At 45.3% G+C, this 17,828-nt stretch overlaps 6 protein-coding genes across 6 annotated transcripts; 4 read left to right on the forward strand and 2 right to left on the reverse strand.

Moving 5' to 3' along the window:
• Positions 1 to 84: 84 nt before the first annotated feature.
• On the forward strand, positions 85 to 1,555 carry LOC6543116 (replication factor C subunit 3). Its single transcript, XM_001969823.3, has 2 exons — positions 85 to 392; positions 491 to 1,555. The coding sequence occupies exons 1-2, from the start codon at positions 333 to 335 to the stop codon at positions 1,499 to 1,501; spliced, it is 1,071 nt and encodes a 356-aa protein (XP_001969859.1). The 5' UTR covers positions 85 to 332; the 3' UTR covers positions 1,502 to 1,555.
• On the reverse strand, positions 1,496 to 6,791 carry LOC6541360 (nuclear pore complex protein Nup160 homolog). The gene is made up of 14 exons (XM_001969824.3): positions 6,580 to 6,791; positions 6,412 to 6,514; positions 5,867 to 6,358; positions 5,625 to 5,809; positions 5,129 to 5,538; positions 4,375 to 5,041; positions 4,208 to 4,313; positions 3,981 to 4,142; positions 3,683 to 3,925; positions 3,502 to 3,620; positions 2,820 to 3,434; positions 2,242 to 2,763; positions 1,788 to 2,185; positions 1,496 to 1,682 (listed from the first exon to the last, which is right to left on the reverse strand). Exons 1-14 carry the CDS (start codon positions 6,674 to 6,676, stop codon positions 1,563 to 1,565), a joined length of 4,239 nt encoding a protein of 1,412 aa, XP_001969860.1. The 5' UTR covers positions 6,677 to 6,791; the 3' UTR covers positions 1,496 to 1,562.
• A 165-nt stretch (positions 6,792 to 6,956) lies between these two features.
• Positions 6,957 to 7,774, forward strand: LOC6541148 (exosome complex component CSL4). Its single transcript, XM_001969825.3, has 2 exons — positions 6,957 to 7,247; positions 7,302 to 7,774. The coding sequence occupies exons 1-2, from the start codon at positions 7,089 to 7,091 to the stop codon at positions 7,755 to 7,757; spliced, it is 615 nt and encodes a 204-aa protein (XP_001969861.1). The 5' UTR covers positions 6,957 to 7,088; the 3' UTR covers positions 7,758 to 7,774.
• Positions 7,775 to 9,511: 1,737 nt separating this feature from the next.
• On the forward strand, positions 9,512 to 10,705 carry LOC6541939 (dynein assembly factor 4, axonemal). The gene is made up of 2 exons (XM_001969826.3): positions 9,512 to 9,911; positions 10,055 to 10,705. Exons 1-2 carry the CDS (start codon positions 9,745 to 9,747, stop codon positions 10,608 to 10,610), a joined length of 723 nt encoding a protein of 240 aa, XP_001969862.1. The 5' UTR covers positions 9,512 to 9,744; the 3' UTR covers positions 10,611 to 10,705.
• A 214-nt stretch (positions 10,706 to 10,919) lies between these two features.
• On the forward strand, positions 10,920 to 15,480 carry LOC6541978 (manganese-transporting ATPase 13A1). The gene is made up of 7 exons (XM_001969827.3): positions 10,920 to 13,130; positions 13,187 to 14,096; positions 14,155 to 14,351; positions 14,416 to 14,558; positions 14,624 to 14,756; positions 14,809 to 14,952; positions 15,007 to 15,480. Exons 1-7 carry the CDS (start codon positions 11,109 to 11,111, stop codon positions 15,124 to 15,126), a joined length of 3,669 nt encoding a protein of 1,222 aa, XP_001969863.1. The 5' UTR covers positions 10,920 to 11,108; the 3' UTR covers positions 15,127 to 15,480.
• LOC6541173 (gustatory and pheromone receptor 32a) lies at positions 15,439 to 17,291 on the reverse strand. Its single transcript, XM_001969828.3, has 4 exons — positions 15,970 to 17,291; positions 15,851 to 15,913; positions 15,704 to 15,793; positions 15,439 to 15,590 (listed from the first exon to the last, which is right to left on the reverse strand). The coding sequence occupies exons 1-4, from the start codon at positions 17,104 to 17,106 to the stop codon at positions 15,495 to 15,497; spliced, it is 1,386 nt and encodes a 461-aa protein (XP_001969864.1). The 5' UTR covers positions 17,107 to 17,291; the 3' UTR covers positions 15,439 to 15,494.
• Positions 17,292 to 17,828: the final 537 nt, after the last annotated feature.

Below are 17,828 nucleotides of genomic sequence, written 5' to 3' on the forward strand. Positions count from 1 at the left end.
TCGGCACAAAAACAGTGTAAATGTAATAGTCCTACTTTACATTTTATTTTAATTGTGATCTATTGACGTACTTAATTTAATAAATAATTAATATTTAAATTAATTATTTGTGATTATGTGTGGCGCAAATTACATGAAGCCGCCAAACATCGATATTAAAAGAAAGAGCAAAATAAATCGACAATTAGCATTACAAACATCGATTCTTGATGCACCACTAGAAATAATCACTAGAAAGGGCGCGCATTAAATTGTTTTGTTAAATTGCGTTTGCAGACAGGAATTACCTTAGTATATTATAAAAAGGATTGTTTTTTGCATGAATATACGCAATGTCGCTTTGGGTGGATAAATACCGTCCGCGGGAACTTTCCAAATTGGACTTCCACAAGGTAAATCAGCGACCGAACCGGCGCCTCCATTAGCTTGCCTGCAAATAATATATTTATTTATAATATTTTGTATATTATTTGGGCTACTTTCCATGCAGGAGCAAGCGGAGAACCTGCGCAACCTTTGCAAGCAGAGCGACTTCCCGCATCTTATGTTCTACGGACCCTCGGGTGCCGGAAAGAAGACGCGCATCATGTGCTTGCTAAGGGAGATGTATGGATCCGGCGTTGAACGGTTGAGGAGTGAGACCATGACGTTCACCACGCCCTCCAATCGCAAGGTAGAGGTGATGACGGTTAGCAGCAACTACCACTTGGAGGTGAATCCTTCCGACGCTGGCATGTACGACCGGACTGTGGTGATCGATCTGATCAAGCAGGTGGCGCAGACGCACCAAATTGAGATTAGTGGCCAGCGGGAATTCAAGGTGATTGTTATTTCGGAGGGCGACGAACTCACCAAGGATGCCCAGCACGCCCTGCGCCGTACCATGGAGAAATATGTTGCCACGTGCCGGATTATCATTTCGGTGAACTCCACATCTCGCATCATTCCGGCCATTCGGTCGCGTTGCCTCGGCATACGGGTGGCCGCTCCCAACGAAACGGAGATCGTGTCCATCTTGCAGAACACCTGCAAGCGGGAGGGCCTCGCCCTACCCGTGGAGCTGGCCAAACGACTTGTGGACAAGTCGGAGCGTAATCTCAGACGAGCACTTCTGATGCTGGAAGCCGCCAAGGTGGCCAAGGCGCCGTTTACCGCCAACCAGGAGATTCCCGACCTGGACTGGCAGGTATTCCTGCGTGAGACAGCATCTCAAATCATCAGTGAGCAAACGCCTGTCAAACTGGAGAAGATCCGGGAACGCCTGTACGAGCTGCTCATCCAAGGCGTACCGCCCAATCTCATATTCCGCGGCCTGGTCGAACAGCTGGTAAGCAATTGTGATATGTCTATCAAGGCGAAGACGCTGGAGTTCGCCACCGAGTACGAGCACCGGATGCAGTCCGGCGCCAAGCACATTTTTCACCTTGAAGCGTTTGTCGCTCAGTTTATGAACATCTACAAAAAGTTCCTTTCTGAGCTGGTCATGACGGACGACTTTTAAAGGATTTACACACGTTAGCATTTAATTCAAAAAACTTATCAAATAAACTGATTAAAACGAACTAATTCTGTTGTTGAAGCTCCGCTCGCCTCTGCAGGATGGCCATGCTCATCTTATCATCGGTGGTGCGCTTTATGGTCTCAATGTATCTTTGAACCTCTTCTTCGAGTTTAATATAAGCCTAAAATAGGAATAAATTCGAAGTATGATTAGAATTTGTATTTTGAACAGATCTGATGTTTCAGAAAACCAAAATCACTTTACCAAAGTTATATTAATGACTTACCATTTCATAATCAATATCCTCCTTGCCATTAATCTTTAAGCCGTGCAGCAGCAAGTCGATCGTGTTGATGGGGAAGGAGAGCTGTGGGTTTGTTACGTTCACCGAGTGCTTAAATTCAAAGTACTCGCTCCCTGCTCCCAGCATGCCGGCGATCATTTCACATCCCAGATCCGAGGCTTCCAGCAGACGATTGTGCTTCACCAGTAAGTGGAGAAGTTCCCGGGAGTGGGATAACTTGTAGGACTCTATCAGCCACTGGGGCAAGAACGCGTTCAAGAGGAGAAGCCTTTGAGCCACGCTCTTTCTTATCAATGTTGAATCTTTTGCCTCGTTATCCACAACCAGCTTTTGAAGCAAAGTCCAGGCCATATCGGCAGCATTACTTCGATGAGGAAGATCTGGTATAGGACATTTAGTGAGCGGTTTTATAGCATACATGTTTAGAAATCCTTACCTGCCATGTCGTTGTTTTGCAGCCAGTTCCAGGCGTCCACCGACTTGTCCTCTGTAGCAGCGACACAAGCGGCTGTCAGACTTTCGAATATGGGTAGCACAGAGAACGAGTGACCCCGCGAGAGCTTCAAAGCCGCGGTGTACAGGCCACAACTAGCCAGCAGGTATGATAGCTCCTCTGGTGTGGACCTCTCGTAGGCAGCAGCATCTTTGCGGTAGTAGGAGAGCTCATGTAAAGCTTCTGCGTGCACCAGTTCCCTTCGGATATCAGCGAGCTCTAGAACAACCACCTCCTGGCCACTCTTGTCCTCATCGCCATTCGGCTCACCATCGTCATTATCCTGATCTATGGCAACCACCCGCTCATCGCCTATAGTGGGCTTGGCAATCCATCTGTAGCGGCTGTCAACTAGGTGCAAACAGTTTAAGCAAATCAACAGCGACGAGCAACGTTTCTCTAGCGCGTTTGGGGCATCGCTGTCTACTTGAAACCGCATGGCCTGCTCATACATAACCGTAGCAGCTGTTTAGGAACAATATTATTGCAGATGAAGAATATAAATTGAATTTTACACAAACCTTTTCTCATGTTACCCTTGTTTGTGTGGAATGCATACAAAAAGTTGTAGACTTCGTTCTGATCGATGCTCATTGACCGTGCCCGGGATTCAACAATGCTCTCGAACTCGTCTTGCAATCCAATGTAGGAAAACTGCATAAGCAGGGGCAGACACTTGTTCTGGAACAGCGTTATGACCAACTGACGAAGGCAATCCTTTCGTCTTGAAGTATCGGCATTGTTGACTAAGGCGCTGTAGGCCTCCTCGTAGTGTCCTAACTGCAGATGATTATTGAACACTATGGACTGGAACATGGGCAGCTGAGGATCATCAGCTTCCAGCACACTCATGGCCATGACGGCCAGTTGAATAACGTAGTCCAGTGCGGAGTGCTGTTCAAAAAGCTGGATTACCTTCAGATAATAGTGAACGATGGCCAGTTTAGTATCTTCAGGGGCAATTGTATCGCCCCGGCTGACGCTTTCCTGTAATTTGCCGTACAGCGGGGTGTTTTTTAGCACATGCTCAAAGAGAAAGTCATCCTTGACAACGCCACACGCGGCCTGTTGAAAGAGATGCACGGACTTGCGGGCCTCACCGCAATCCAGTAGAGATACGGCTAGCATAAAGCGTCCTGCGGAAAAAAGAGGTTTAATATAACAGTTGGGAAATCTATCAATGTAATCCCAAGGAATGCTTACTGGCATGGGTTTTTACAGTACACCAGTTTGACAAAATGCGCACATAGTCCTGCACAATGATGTGATGGCAGGTCCCGAATAACCATTCCGGAAATACGTAAATCGGAGACCCGGGCCAACTAAAAGATATTGGACAATCAAAAAACGATATCTTTTACGTTTATCAACATCTCATACGCACAGCATCTTATTGATGTGTCCCACTAGCTGGAGCAAAGACTGGCGCAGATTCAATTGGTCCGACTCCAGCGGCAAATTGTCATTCTTCATCAGCATAGACAAACCACTGAACAGGCCTTTGGATTGCAGGAACAATCGGAGCAGCGTGGTCTGGTCGTTTCCATTATACCTTAGATGGCTGGAGTATGGTCTGGTATAGCCGCTGAACAGTTGTGCGCGGCTCAATCGTTGAATAGAAGCCTCGCTAGAATACAAAAATTAGTTAGAACTGTCCAATAGAATCAATTATATTTCATTACAATCCAGCTGGGGTGCTCGACGAAATGGGCGTCTCGGCAATCCAAACCAGAGTATAATAAGAGTTCAGATAATTGATGTTTGTTAAAATATTTTCGTTTTCCATTCCATTCTGACCATAAGCCATGTACTGCAGCACCAAAAGATTTCGGCAAACAGAAAACCTAGGAACAAATTAATTTTTAAAGGTAAGCCAAGTTTAAATTAAGAAACTATTATGAAAACTCACCGTATCATTGACATTTGCTTGACTGTTTCGGACAATATAGAAAGTCCATATTCGCTACCCATTAGAGCCCCTGACGACTGCAAAAAGCGTGTAGAAAGGGAGTAATCTATAAAATAGAATATAAATATATAGAAAATGTTCAAACATTATATGCATCAGTATTTTACCATGCGGCGGTGCATCTGGATCAATAATACACAGTACATCGAGCAGCACTTCCAAAGCGGGTTTAAAATTTGGTATGGCTTGCAGCTTCTGCTGAATTTGCTTTACACAGTTTGATGGCAGCATCGGACCATTGTCATCGCCAACAGTGATCCTATCCACCAGCTTAGATATCACTTTTACCGGCGACACCCGCTGGTAAAGCTGCTTGTCTAGATCGATTTTAATGTCATCCGAAATTAGTTTATCAAGCAGCGTCACCACATTCATGAGATCCACAAAGCCCTTGGCCATTTCGGGATCGTTCCGAAATAGTGGCGCCACGTATGTTGCCACTTCTTCGTTGTGCTCGCCGATGAGCAACAGGTGCTCGAGGACTTCACAGGGACGCAGCAATGCGAATGATTGTCTTCTAACCAAACATACTGCATCCATTCCACCAAGAACAGCGATGCCTGTCGGCTCCGAAAACTTAATGTGATACTGTTCGCAGCAGGAGTAAAACCGATCCCATAGCCGAGTGGATATCTCCAAGTACTCCTCGTCGGTGACCACAAAGTCTTTCAGTTCGTTCTGGATTTCATCTTCCACGGCCTGGCACACCTGCTCCTTGAGCACTGACATGGAAAGTTGCTTCACATCAAATTGCAGGTTAACACGTCTAAACATCTGTAGAATAAAAATTGAAATAACAATTCCTAAATCAATTTGATCTTCAAAAACCATAATAATGAAAAACATTTTGGTTATACTCACATATAAAGCCTTGGCAATTACATTTCGGTCAAATCGACCAGGATGAAAGATGTAGTTGCAGTAGGTTTCGCGTGGATCCACTCCTTGTTCCATGGTGAGACAATACCGATCCGGTGGCGGTTCTAGCGCAGCAGACACCCATTTGATTGAGTTATTTGAACCGATATAAGCTGCAGAGACATGGAAATCGCCTTCCGCGTTGCTCCAAAGGGCCCAGATGTGCGAGGATGTGGCATCGAAGTCGACCAGATCCGTTTGTGGCGCCGGCACTACGTTCTGCACCAAATTGATACCGCTGGCCTCGTCGGCATCGGGCATTATGCTAACGCAAATAAACTCAGCTCGGGAATCGTGCGAGAGGAATAGACAGAAGTTCTGATCGCTTATTTTTCGAAGCTGGTTGTTTTGAGCTGTTAAAGAATATAAAAACATACATTTTATGTACTTCAATAGTATTACTGTATTCAATTTTGATATTATGCTATTTTATACTCACGTCCTTGAGCTGCTGAGCCTCCTTGCCCCAATCCGGCGGAGCAGTTAATGCTGGCTACAGTCTGCAAGTTATCCACCGACCATAGACGCAGTCCATTACTGCGATACAGAACAAGAATGAAAATAGTCTCTGCGATTTCACTGAAAGCCATGGACGTGGCTGCCTCCAGCGTTTCAGAGCGGCCGCTACAATAAATAATAAAACATAAAGGATTTGCTGTTCATCTAGGTTTATCCACTCACGTAAGGGCACCCTTGAGATTCGACAGAAACCGAGGCATTAGATGCGGCTCCTTGATTTCGTGGGTGACAGTGTGACCGGTGGCGCAGTTCATAACGTGAAGCAGTAGTTTGCTTTGATACGCCACCGCAAAGTAGGCCGACTGGGAGTCTTGGGAGAGGTACGATACAGCCACGTTGGGCATAGTTCCAAAGCCATCCGTGACAAAGAAGTTGCTGGGATCGTTGATCTTGTCATTGACGTCGTAGAAAATGGACTGGGACAGCAGATCCTCGGGGGAAGCGGCGCCCCCTTCCTGCCCAGTGATCTTCAGGGGAAACACATAGCGATGCACACTGCTGACCGTGACCACCAGCAGGGTGACGGACTTACTTTGCTCCGTGAGTGATACATTCAGCACAGCGGTGTCGGTAAATCGCAGACGCAGATGATTCCTCTGCAGAGAGATGTCCAAGCTGACCTCTGATAGTTCCAGCACATCTTGGTATGCCCGCCTGCAGGTAAGTGGTCATGTGAAACTCTGTTTAGTACTCCGACTTGCACCTACCAATATATAAAACGGTTCCTGGTTTGAATGTTCTTCCTGCTCTTGTAGCAGTAGCCGCCGGAGGTTTCGAAGGTTTTTAGATCCTGCAAGGTGCTCTGGGTTCCTGAATTTTGCGGAGGGTATGTGGGGTTACTCAGAGGTTCTCCGGTGATCTTGCACGCAACTCACCTGTATTTATTTTCACCTCGATCCACTCCGCCGGGCCGAGGTTCTTCGGTATGACCTCCCGGTAGCTCATGTTGGCGTGCAGTTTGGATGTCGGCATCTTGCTAACTCAATAAAAATGATACACGACCTCTGGGAAAACAGAAAATTATTGGCGGCACCGGCGTAAACACGCTCAGTAGTAGTGTTGGAAAACGCCCACTTCAACGGTGTGCACCAGCAAAATTGTCAACAATCTTTTCATACTCACATACCAAATTCTAGAAAACTTCTTTATTATAGTTGAGAAACGATAAAACTTTCCTAAATATAGATTAAAGAAAATATGGGTTGTTATAGCAAAGCAGTTATGTCTAATAATGATTTTAAATCTTTATAAATTAAATAAGTTATTTTGGCATTCTAAAATAGTCCACACTTTGGTCACACTATATTGCACATGTGTTTCGATTTGTTGATGCGGCTTTGTTATTTATTTAATTTATAAATTAAAATCTCTTTCTGGGCTTAAAATGAGTGCGCAGCAGGATGAGACTGTAGTCTGCTTGCCAGGAGAGCGACTCTGCAGAACCGAGGACAACATAGTCCTGGGTATAGGCACCTACGAGCAGAACGGTTACATTTACGCCTCCAAGTCTGGAATTGTGCATATCGAAGAGTCGGGTGAAAACGTAAGTGAAAGCGGCATTTCGTTGACTTTGTGAACCAATTAATCTCCATTTCAGTGCCAGGTGGTAAGTGTGCATAAGCCCGGCTTCCATCTAACCATCCCAGCCACCGGAGACGTGGTCACAGCCAGAGTTCTCGTCACAACTCCCAAATTTGTCAAGTGTGCTATTTTCTGCGTACGAAATGTCCTGCTGGAGAGCAGCTACCGTGGACTCCTGCGCAAGGAGGATGTCCGAGAGACTGAAAAAGATCGCGTGGATATCTACAAGTCGTTTCGGCCGGGCGATGTGATCCTGGCCAGGGTCATCAACCAAATGGAGAATTCCTTTCTCCTGACCACCGCCGAAAATGAACTCGGCGTTGTCATCGCATATGCCAGTGATAACCGAAAGACCCGGGTGCCTATGGTTCCGGTCGGCTGGAGCGAGATGCAGTGCCCACAGACCACAATCAAGGAGCCACGGAAAGTGGCTAAAGTTCTGCCTGAAAGTTCAATAAACGCTGTGAAATAAGGCCAATCGAATGGTAATCAGAAGCCTAAATTCATTTGGGGGGCTAAAAATGTTTTAATAAGTGATTAATAGCCAATTCATTACATGTGCCTTGGCAACCAGAGTTCCTGTTAGCATCTTATCCCCTTAGCAACATTGATAAGTAGGTTATTGACCATTCATATAATTTCAAGACCTTAATAAAGTTTACACTTAAGTTGAAAACTAAATAAATATTGAGAAACCTTCATTAGCTGGATAAATAAATAGTCATTTAAAATAGGTCAGGACAAGCTGGTTTCCATAGTTCTGACAAAGACACTAGAATAATAAGATGCGTAACGCCATACGATTTTTTTGCACACGATTTTTTCGGGCTGGCTCTGGAGCTGGAGGGAGATTACTTGAACTACTTTGCGACTCTACATTAGAAGACATGCCTTACAGTCTTCACTAGAACTAGTTGGGAATTATAGAAAATATTTTTCCCAAGCAAATATTAAAAGCGGCAATAACTACATATGTGTTCCGACAGTAAGTTAAATATTCTTCAGGCTGTAATTAACTCAATTTTTACTACTTTGTGCAAGTAGCACATACATAAATACATACATACATACATACATACATACGTACATATATACGTACATACATACATACATACATACATACATACATACATAAATACATACATAAATACATACATACATACATAAATACATACATACATACATACATACATACATACATACATAGATACATATATACACACATACATACATAGATACATACAAACATACATACACTGGTACATACACTACACTCACTGCTCGACCGGTAAGAGAGCTTACTTGAACTACTTTGCGACTCTGAATTAGAAGACATGCCTTACAGTCCTCACTAGAACTAGTTGGGAATTATAGGGCTACAAGAAAATATTTTTCCTAAGCAAATATTAGAAGCGAGAATAACTATGTGTTCCGACAGTGAGTTAAACATTCTTCAGGCTTTAATTAAGACAATGTTTACTACTTTGTGCAAGTAACACATACATACAACATACATACATACATACATACATACATACATACATACATACAACGGTACATACCGTTAGTAAAAAGAATTCATGATTGGGTTGTTATAATGATTCAACAAGAGATAACTGCTGTTTACAATACATTTAAAAGTCAAGGCAATAGCTTAAAGAATTGTTTAAAGTACTTTTAAAAACAACGAATTTTTTGTTTATAAAATACCATAAATGAATACTTGGACAAGGTAATACAAATTTATGCAAGCTTTTGCATTTTATGGGTTTGAAACATAAAAACTTTTAGGATGAACGACAGGTACTTATTCCAAGTAAACGAAATTTCAATAACATGCAATTGCACGTGTTCCCAAAAAAGAATGATGTATAAAGGCAAATAGAAGGTTACAAAGGCTCAGGCGTCAGAGTCGTAAAAACCCGTAACCCGTTGCCAATCAATGTCGCTGGGAGCTGTTGTTGATGGATGACTATTCCTATGCAAATAGCAAAAAGCAGCTCGCTTCGCGTGCAGGAGCCGCGCCTAATTCAATCAGAGGAACGGGAGCAGGCAGCCTGGAGCAATGAGCTGCTCTGGGACTAGGACACCGTGTCTTGTCTTGCCGAAGAAATGCAAATGCATAGGAAAAGTTACAGGTGGATCGGTGGGCAGGGAGCTCAGCGAATCCTGGGGGATCCAAACAACCAATCATTGTTTGGTCGATGGGAAACGCAGCCGGCTCGTTTCGGTGGTTCGAAGCCCGGTTAATATTCAAATTAAATCGAGGGGGATGCGACCACTATGCGGTGCAAGTGAACAGTCGGGCGGGTAGTTGGCCCTGTCGTAGTTGTCGTCGTAGAGTTCCCAGTTCCGGCCAGCTGAAAACATAAGTTGCTGCCTATTGTCAGTCAAAGACCAGCAGCAGAAGAACCACGGCAACAGCAGCGCAAACGCATAGGGAAGCCAAGCAACTCATTATGGTACAGATATCGCAGACGGAGGAGGACATCAAGATCTCCATCGAACTCAATCGACTGGTGACTCGCAAGCCGGACGTTGTCCTCCTTCCGCAGTATTTAAAGTTCAACAATCCACCCATCTTCTTTGAGCGCCATCTGGCCCAGGAGATCGACGAGATGGCCAGGTGAGTTAGTAAGGTTTAACAACGTTGGGTTATAGTCAGAAAAAGGATTATTTGAGCTCCGGGAAAGGTACAAAGTTTTGATTCAAAACTGTGGCTATTTTTAGCAATTAGGCATCAAATATTCAAGGAGTTATCTGTTACAGCTTCTGTCGCATCTTCAAGAACGAAGCCCGCATTGTGCTGGTGAAAAAAGAGAAGGGCATGTGGCCTGAGATGTTCCAGAAGCTGGACAAGGAGGCACTCATGCAGAAGCGCCTGGAGATCGCCGACCTGATCGTGGAGCGCAACAAGAAGCGGGACGAGAAGGCACTGGAACGTTACGATATCAAGCGGCGGGCGGAGATCGAGAAGGAGATCAAGCGGGAGACAGCTATGAGGGACCGGGTGAAGCAGTTCCAGGAAAACTCGGTGCGCGAGGCTCTGGTGGTGGATGTACGCAAGGAGGCGAATGCTGCGCCCAAGCCAGATGTGCTGCAGTATCCACCGTCGTCGACGGCCGCCAATCGCCTGGCCACGCCCATCATGCGCCCGCCCATGAGCTCCGTTCGTGGCAGCGGACGCATCAACGTGAGCTTCACCACACAGCACAAGCGGACAACGCCGAAGCGGGAGTCGCAGGTCACCATGGAGAAGGCGTATGCCGCCGCTGGTGGACCCAATGCGAATGTGCAGTCGCCAATGGAAAGCCTGGATGAATAAGCGTTTCACGTAAACTAGTGCGTGCGTGTGTGAGACTGTGCTAAGGATTCCTATTTTCTTATTGCATCAAATAAATCTACAGGTGTTTGCTTTAGTTAAAGAAGTACTTTAGATGGTTTTAATTTCATTGATCGGGAAAATAGAACTTTGCACTAATTGGAGAAATCTTATTAAAAGTTTACATATTGAAATAATAGGTATTAGATATTAGATAGTACATATAATTATGCTAATTTATTGGTGGTTTGTCTGAATTTAATTTACTGACATCAAAATGAATTTGAATTAAAAAATCCGATAACATATCACTGAAAATAGATTTCCAACACTGAATCGGGCCCATCGATAACATACTTCAACAGCTGATGCCTGTCAACGTTGCTTGAATTTTCACAATTTTTTTTGCCGCTATGACATTACAATTAAAAAAAGTGCTTTAGATTTTCTCAAAACCACACACAGGAAAAGCACAGCAGTAGGAGCACCCACCTGAGACCGATGACTGAGGCCGCTGGAGTAGCTATCCCAGGAGGAGCCGCTGGAGACACGGAATCGTACGGCACAGAAATGCTTCGGCAGTCCAGCACGGCGAAAGAGTCATCCAAGTTGGACGACCTGGTGCAATATGTGAGTCTCCATGTGCGCATACCCACGCCGTTGACCGGTGTGGTGCTGCCCTTCGTGCCACTTTACCTGTCCGCATTCTACCTGTGGATCAACGTGAGTGGCGGCGGGGAAAATGAGACCACCAAGAACGAAGTGATGAGCCAAACTACCACGGATAATTCTACAACTTGGAATGACGTGGGCTTCATCGCCGTACTGGCGATAGCCTTTCTGCACATTTTGACGCTGCTCTTCTGCTACTGGAGCGTTCACGTGCTAACCATCCTCACATGCCGACGTGTAAAGCTGCCCGGCGCCAATGTGCTGGCCAAAGTGGTGCCCACTGCCAACAATGGCAACTCGAAGATCGTCCCCATTCGCTCCTCCCAACTGGAGGACGGCTCAACGCAGTATTTTTTGGTTTTTCAAAAGACCAAATACGTTTGGAATGAGGATCGAAAGACGTTCCGCGCCGTCGAGTTCCCGGTAAATGGATTACTGAGCAGCTATTCCGCATCTAGAGGTTTGGAAACTGAGGAAGCCGTCAAGCGGGCTACTCTCACCTACGGAAACAACGAAATGGAAATGGTGGTTCCTGAGTTCCACGAACTTTTCATAGAACGCGCTACAGCGCCGTTCTTTGTGTTCCAAGTGTTCTCCGTGGGACTGTGGTGCATGGACGACTACTGGTACTACTCCCTGTTCACGCTCTTCATGCTAATTGCCTTCGAGTGCACTATTGTTAAGCAGCAGCTGCGGAACATGTCCGAGATCCGAAAAATGGGCAACAAACCCTATCTGATATACGCCTTTCGTCAAAACAAGTGGCGTCACCTTGGATCCGATGAGCTGCTACCCGGGGATTTGGTGTCGATAACGCGCTCCCAGAACGACAACATAGTGCCCTGCGATCTGGTCATTCTTCGAGGTTCTTGCATTGTGGATGAATCAATGCTTACTGGCGAATCGGTGCCACTAATGAAGGAGTCATTAGAATCCTTAGATAATTTGGACGTTGAAATGGACGCTGAAGGAGATGGAAAGCTTTTTGTGCTGTTTGGTGGCACGAAAGTAGTACAGCACACTGCCCCAACGAAAGAATCGCTTCGTGCTCCTGACGGTGGTTGTATCGGCTATGTGATCCGTACTGGCTTTAACACATCCCAGGGCAAACTTCTGCGAACAATCCTGTTCGGAGCAAATCGCGCCACGGAGAACAACGTAGAGACCTTCGCCTTTATCGCTTTCCTGATGGTATTTGCCGTGGCCGCAGCATCTTATGTGTGGGTTAAGGGCAGCGAGGATCCGGAGCGCAATCGCTACAAGCTTTTCCTGGAGTGTACGCTCATCCTAACGTCCATAATTCCTCCGGATTTGCCCATTGAGTTGACTTTGGCGGTAAACACATCACTGATCCAGCTAACAAAGTTGTTTGTGTTCTGTACAGAACCCTTTAGGATTCCATTTGCGGGAAAAGTGCAAATTTGCTGCTTTGACAAGACAGGGACTCTGACCACGGATAACCTGATGGTGGAAGGCATTGCAGGACTGGCGCCCAATGGAGTTTGTGTACCCATCGAGCAGGCGGAGGGGAACACGGTTCAGGTGCTCGCCTGTTGCCATTCATTGGCTCTGCTTGATGACGGATTAGTCGGAGATCCACTTGAGAAAGCCACTCTAGCAGCTGTAGATTGGACGCTTACCAAGATGGAGAGCGTCATCCCAAAGCGACCACAGTTTAAGCCCTTGAAGATCATTCAGCGCTATCACTTCTCATCTTCACTTAAGAGAATGTCTGTGTTAGCTGGCCATCTAATGCCGTACTCCAATGAGGTGAAACACATAGGAGCAGTAAAGGGAGCTCCTGAGGTCATTCAGAAGATGCTGCGCGAGGTGCCCTCGGACTATGAGAAGGTATCTCAATCGAAATTTATAAAATATATCAGTTTACATTTTTTATTTTATTTAAGGTGTATTTGGAATATGCTCGGCGTGGAGCACGCGTCTTGGCTTTGGGAATTAAGGATCTCGGGACCCTGAGCGCTCAGAGGGTTAGGGAAATTAAGCGTGAGGATGTGGAGTGTGACCTGACATTCGCCGGATTCGTGATTATTTCATGTCCCATGAAGCCTGATTCCAAATCTGTGATCAAAGAGCTTATTCAATCCTCGCACAAGGTGGTGATGATTACGGGCGACAGCCCGCTCACCGCTTGCCATGTGGCCCGCGAGCTGCGGTTCACCCGCAAAAAACTAATCATCCTAACCCCGCCTGACCAGGAGAGAAGGAACACCTGGAGCTGGGTATCTATCGATGGCGATCAAACCTACCAACTGGATACTAAGCCTGGTAGCAAAAATCTGTCCCATTTGCTGGCCACGCACGATCTCTGCATTACCGGAGAGGGATTGCAGCATCTGCAACAGAATCAGCCGCAATACATGCGCCAACTACTGCCACTGATTACGGTCTGTGCGCGCTTCGCACCCAAGCAGAAGGAGTTCGTAATCACACAGTTAAAGCAGCTGGGGTACTGCACATTGATGTGTGGCGACGGCACCAACGATGTGGGAGCCCTTAAGCACGCTAACGTGGGCGTCTCCCTGCTGACCAGTGCTCCAGTGAAGCGTAAACGCACCGAAGAGGAACAGCAGCAGGCGGCGGCCAATGCAGCTGCCATAGCAGCTCAGGCACAAGCAAATGCCAATCAACAGTTGACGCCCAGGGAGCGGGCATTGCGTAGGCGACAGGAGCATATCAACCAGACGCAGGCTCGCCTCCAAAATGCACTCCGGGACATGGAAGAGCAAACTATGGTCAAGTTGGGTGATGCCTCTATTGCGGCGCCATTCACCAGCAAGTCCTCTTCAATCATGTGCGGTAAGTGTCATTGAACTATTTTATATATTTCTTCAATTTATCGTTTCCTTATTTTCAGTTAACCACATCATTAAGCAGGGCCGATGCACTCTGGTCACCACACTCCAAATGTTCAAGATCCTTGCTTTGAACGCCCTTATTCAAGCCTACTGTCAGTCCGTGCTCTACATTGATGGCATCAAGTTCAGCGATACACAAGCCACCATGCAGGGCATCTTCATTGCCGCCTGCTTCCTCTTTATCACACGAGCTAAGGTAAGCGAAACAGCTTTGCATTTGATAATTCTAACTACAAAAATTGTATTTGCTTTTTATCTAGCCGCTGAAAACTCTATCCAAGGTAGCCCCACTGCCAAATATCTTCAACTTCTACACGATATCCACTATTCTCAGTCAGTTCGCTGTGCATTTTGGAACGCTGTACTACCTGGCCAGCCAAGCCACCATTCTTGCACCACCCAGGTGTGTTAGGCTTGAACATTAAGTTATTCAAAAGACAGCAATTATACCTATAATTCATTTCGCAGAGAGGGCAAAGTAAAGTTGTATATTGACATGGATGCCGAAGAGAAGACTAAGTACGATCCGAACATTGTTAGCAGCACAGTCTACATTATTTGCCTATCATTGCAAGTGGCCACCATTGCGGTGAATTACAAGGTACGTTCTCCGACATCATACATCGCAGGATACTAAACTTAAGCTTACACAGGGTCATCCATTCATGGAGAGCTTGCGCTCCAATCGCATGCTGATGTACGCCATCGGAGCTTCCGCTGCATTGGTGATTCTTCTGTCCACGGGCCTGGCGCCCGAACTGACGGAATTCTTTGAGATAATTGATTTCCCAACGGACGTGAGTAGTTGATTATTTTTATTGTCAAACACTTTAAAATATTTTTGTTTTCAGTTCCGCAAAACTTTGCTCGGTGTCCTGGTGTTGGATATTGTCGGGGCTTTCCTTTTGGACCGCATTTGCTCATTCCTGTTCGGGGAAACGCGTCGCAAATCTAAAGTGCTGAACTGTTAGGACCATTTTATACTAAGTACTAGAAAAGTAAAGTAACATCAGCTCAAACCGTACGTTCCACAAGATAGAAAAACCATTATCGTTTTTATTTGTATCCCCTCATTGATAAACAACAAAACGTGTTTTATGGCGTCGGTTTCATAAATACTTAAATTCTTCACCTAAGAATCAACATAATGCATTTGAAGTGTATTATCAGGCAAGTGTATTATCGGGCAGCCTATATAATTTTAATCTGACAAATCGAGCTCTTTCGATTCCTTCGACTCCCGTATATGCGATTAGTGAAATTGTCGTAATATTTGTAATGCTAATAAAAATAGAGCAACGTTTGAAAACAGTGATCGATAGATATTTATAAAATTATTTCAATTTTGTTCTTGTACAGGATCCTCTACTTTCGAGTCTTCCAGCTGTTTGAACTGGATCAAGATAACCAAGTACGTGGTGACGGCCGAAAATATCTGAAAATAATAACCATATACAGAGAATTCAGTGGCTTTGAACTTGCAATACATCCCAAAAATATATAAAGGATACATGCATTTCAAAATGTATCTGGTAATCAATAAGATACCTTGAAAAGCGTGGAGTTGTCTATGGCAAAAAATCCATATGCTGTAAATTGCACCTCCTGTTTAATGCTTTTGGTAAGGAATTTATCGATCTGGAAGAGAAACCCTTAGCGAATTATTTAAATTTTTTAAGTTTCCCAATAACATACGATATTCTGATATTCCTTTGACTTGGCGTATACCCTCGCCAGAATTTGTGATGTGGCGTTGGCCTTGAAATAGAAACACTTATGATTATTAAGATCTTATCTGCGATATAGTTGCTAACCTCCGTGGTGGTCAGGCCACAGCTACGGGACAGCAATGCCAGGAGGGAAACGTGGAGACATAACCAGGCGAAGCACCACTGCAAAATGTTGGGCGACACCATGCCCTTGCCGGTAATTTGGACAAAGAGGTTGTAGCAGTTGGTGGTGACCGTGTAGAAGGAATAGCCCAGAAATGAGACCAGAATCAGGTTGCAGCAATCGTTAATGCCCTTGTAGATGCGCAGCAGCTTGTTGTGCATGCGGTAAATGAAAAGTGAGTCTTCAGGGAAATGTTCCATTAGAGCGGGATTGATATTGGGATGGACATCACCACGCTGCCGCCTCGCTCGTGCTCCACCTCCTTTGCGCTTCTGCTGCTGCCCATAGGTGTATCCATTCAGCAGCTGGTTGATGAAATGAAACCGGATGTACACAATCCTGAGTAAAGCCGATGCGAATACTATATAGGTGGCGGTCAGACCGTTCTGGATGCCATAGAAGGCCAACAGTATGTAGGAGGTGGGAGTGATCTCGCCTTGCACGGCATATATCTTGAGCACGATAATATAAGTCTGGCAAGCGGCGATTCCTACCAAAAATTTCACCGAGAACCCGAAATTCTGGTTCAAATTGGCACCAAACTGCCGACGCACTTCCTCGTCCAGTTGAAGGATTTCATTCATTATCCGTAGCATGCTTGTGGTATTTCGGGCACAAACAAAAACAGTAAGGGTATAGGTCAGGATGCAGAGCAGCAGCTCGATCCACTGGTTCACATTGTCCGTTTCCCGGTAGGAGAAAAATAGTTGCGCCGATATCGGTGTAAATAAGCTGTAGACATTGAAAATGGTAAGGGCGTGGACCACGCCCCTTACGAAGAAGGAGTAAAACTCGTTGGTTTTGGTCGGAGGACCCACCTCATAGTCGGAGACCTGTTCGTATATGGGCATCAAGCCACTGGCCTTGAGCACGGATAAAATGGTGCGAATGTCCTCGAAAACGGGATGATCATGGTTCCTCGATGGCATAGGTGGTGCATCTCTACTGAAGGCATCCCTGTGCAAGCTGGGTGTACGGTACGGCGAGATTCTTCGCGGATACGGATGTGATCGCGTTTTCTGCGTAGGCATTTCAATTACCCAAGTGTTCGGGGACATGGCCAACTTAGCACTGACAGGTCCAAAGGATTGGACTAACTGGATTGACCAGTGTTCATATAAGTGGGTTCCGAGCTATCTGATTGTGTCCTGGGGCCACTTGGGGTCATGGGCCAGACTTTGCCATTAGAGTAATTGCTTGGCATTGTGGATTATTGAATAATGCCAACGGAGGGGAACGGCTGATTCAATTTTTTCATGGATGACTTCTGATTAATTTATAGCAAGAATTATTACTTACTTAAATCTTTTCATTTTCTTAACATTTTAAAAAGAATATTGTCATGAGAATGGCTTTAATGTTTTAATTAAGCTCCGCTGCCCTCTTCTATTTAAACCCTTATTTTTATTGCCTAATAGTTTTATTTCCCATAATCCAGATTCTAGGCAATGTCTGCTTAATTTCTATTCAATTTCGTTACGACGATATTTGGTTTTCCTTATACGGATTCCCTTAAATCCTGCCTAATCCCCGCAAAACAAATCCCATAAATATAAAATCGAATGGCGAACCAATTGGTGGACCAGTTCACCCTCATATAACATATGTAACATGAGCGTGTTATGGGTGTATTATCACTGGGATGCGTGAAATGTTATCTTTGTCACACCTTTTCCGCTTTTCCGCCCCTCAAAGCACCCACACAAGGACAAACTCCACTTCGCACACACACAGCCACGTATTTTTCCACCCCCAATGAGGGATTGCAATTCAATGCGGC

Source organism: Drosophila erecta, unplaced genomic scaffold (genome assembly GCF_003286155.1).
Source record: "Drosophila erecta strain 14021-0224.00,06,07 unplaced genomic scaffold, DereRS2 tig00000055-arrow-pilon, whole genome shotgun sequence".
Taxonomy (NCBI): domain Eukaryota; kingdom Metazoa; phylum Arthropoda; class Insecta; order Diptera; family Drosophilidae; genus Drosophila; species Drosophila erecta.

Excerpts from the sequence above, each read along its gene's own strand:
- LOC6543116 (XM_001969823.3), top strand. The coding sequence starts at position 333 with ATGTCGCTTTGGGTGGATAAATACCGTCCGCGGGAACTTTCCAAATTG. Across the intron at positions 393-490 it reads CCAAATTGGACTTCCACAAG|GAGCAAGCGGAGAACCTGCG; the intron begins GTAAATCAGCGA and ends CTTTCCATGCAG.
- LOC6541360 (XM_001969824.3), bottom strand. The coding sequence starts at position 6,676 with ATGCCGACATCCAAACTGCACGCCAACATGAGCTACCGGGAGGTCATA. Across the intron at positions 3,621-3,682 it reads GGACACATCAATAAGATGCT|TTGGCCCGGGTCTCCGATTT; the intron begins GTGCGTATGAGA and ends AATATCTTTTAG. Across the intron at positions 2,186-2,241 it reads GCAAAACAACGACATGGCAG|ATCTTCCTCATCGAAGTAAT; the intron begins GTAAGGATTTCT and ends GTCCTATACCAG.
- LOC6541148 (XM_001969825.3), top strand. The coding sequence starts at position 7,089 with ATGAGTGCGCAGCAGGATGAGACTGTAGTCTGCTTGCCAGGAGAGCGA. Across the intron at positions 7,248-7,301 it reads TCGAAGAGTCGGGTGAAAAC|TGCCAGGTGGTAAGTGTGCA; the intron begins GTAAGTGAAAGC and ends TCTCCATTTCAG.
- LOC6541939 (XM_001969826.3), top strand. The coding sequence starts at position 9,745 with ATGGTACAGATATCGCAGACGGAGGAGGACATCAAGATCTCCATCGAA. Across the intron at positions 9,912-10,054 it reads GAGATCGACGAGATGGCCAG|CTTCTGTCGCATCTTCAAGA; the intron begins GTGAGTTAGTAA and ends TATCTGTTACAG.
- LOC6541978 (XM_001969827.3), top strand. The coding sequence starts at position 11,109 with ATGACTGAGGCCGCTGGAGTAGCTATCCCAGGAGGAGCCGCTGGAGAC. Across the intron at positions 14,097-14,154 it reads GTCCTCTTCAATCATGTGCG|TTAACCACATCATTAAGCAG; the intron begins GTAAGTGTCATT and ends CCTTATTTTCAG. Across the intron at positions 14,559-14,623 it reads ACCATTCTTGCACCACCCAG|AGAGGGCAAAGTAAAGTTGT; the intron begins GTGTGTTAGGCT and ends TTCATTTCGCAG.
- LOC6541173 (XM_001969828.3), bottom strand. The coding sequence starts at position 17,106 with ATGTCCCCGAACACTTGGGTAATTGAAATGCCTACGCAGAAAACGCGA. Across the intron at positions 15,794-15,850 it reads CAAAGGAATATCAGAATATC|ATCGATAAATTCCTTACCAA; the intron begins GTATGTTATTGG and ends TTTCTCTTCCAG. Across the intron at positions 15,591-15,703 it reads ACAACTCCACGCTTTTCAAG|ATATTTTCGGCCGTCACCAC; the intron begins GTATCTTATTGA and ends TATTATTTTCAG.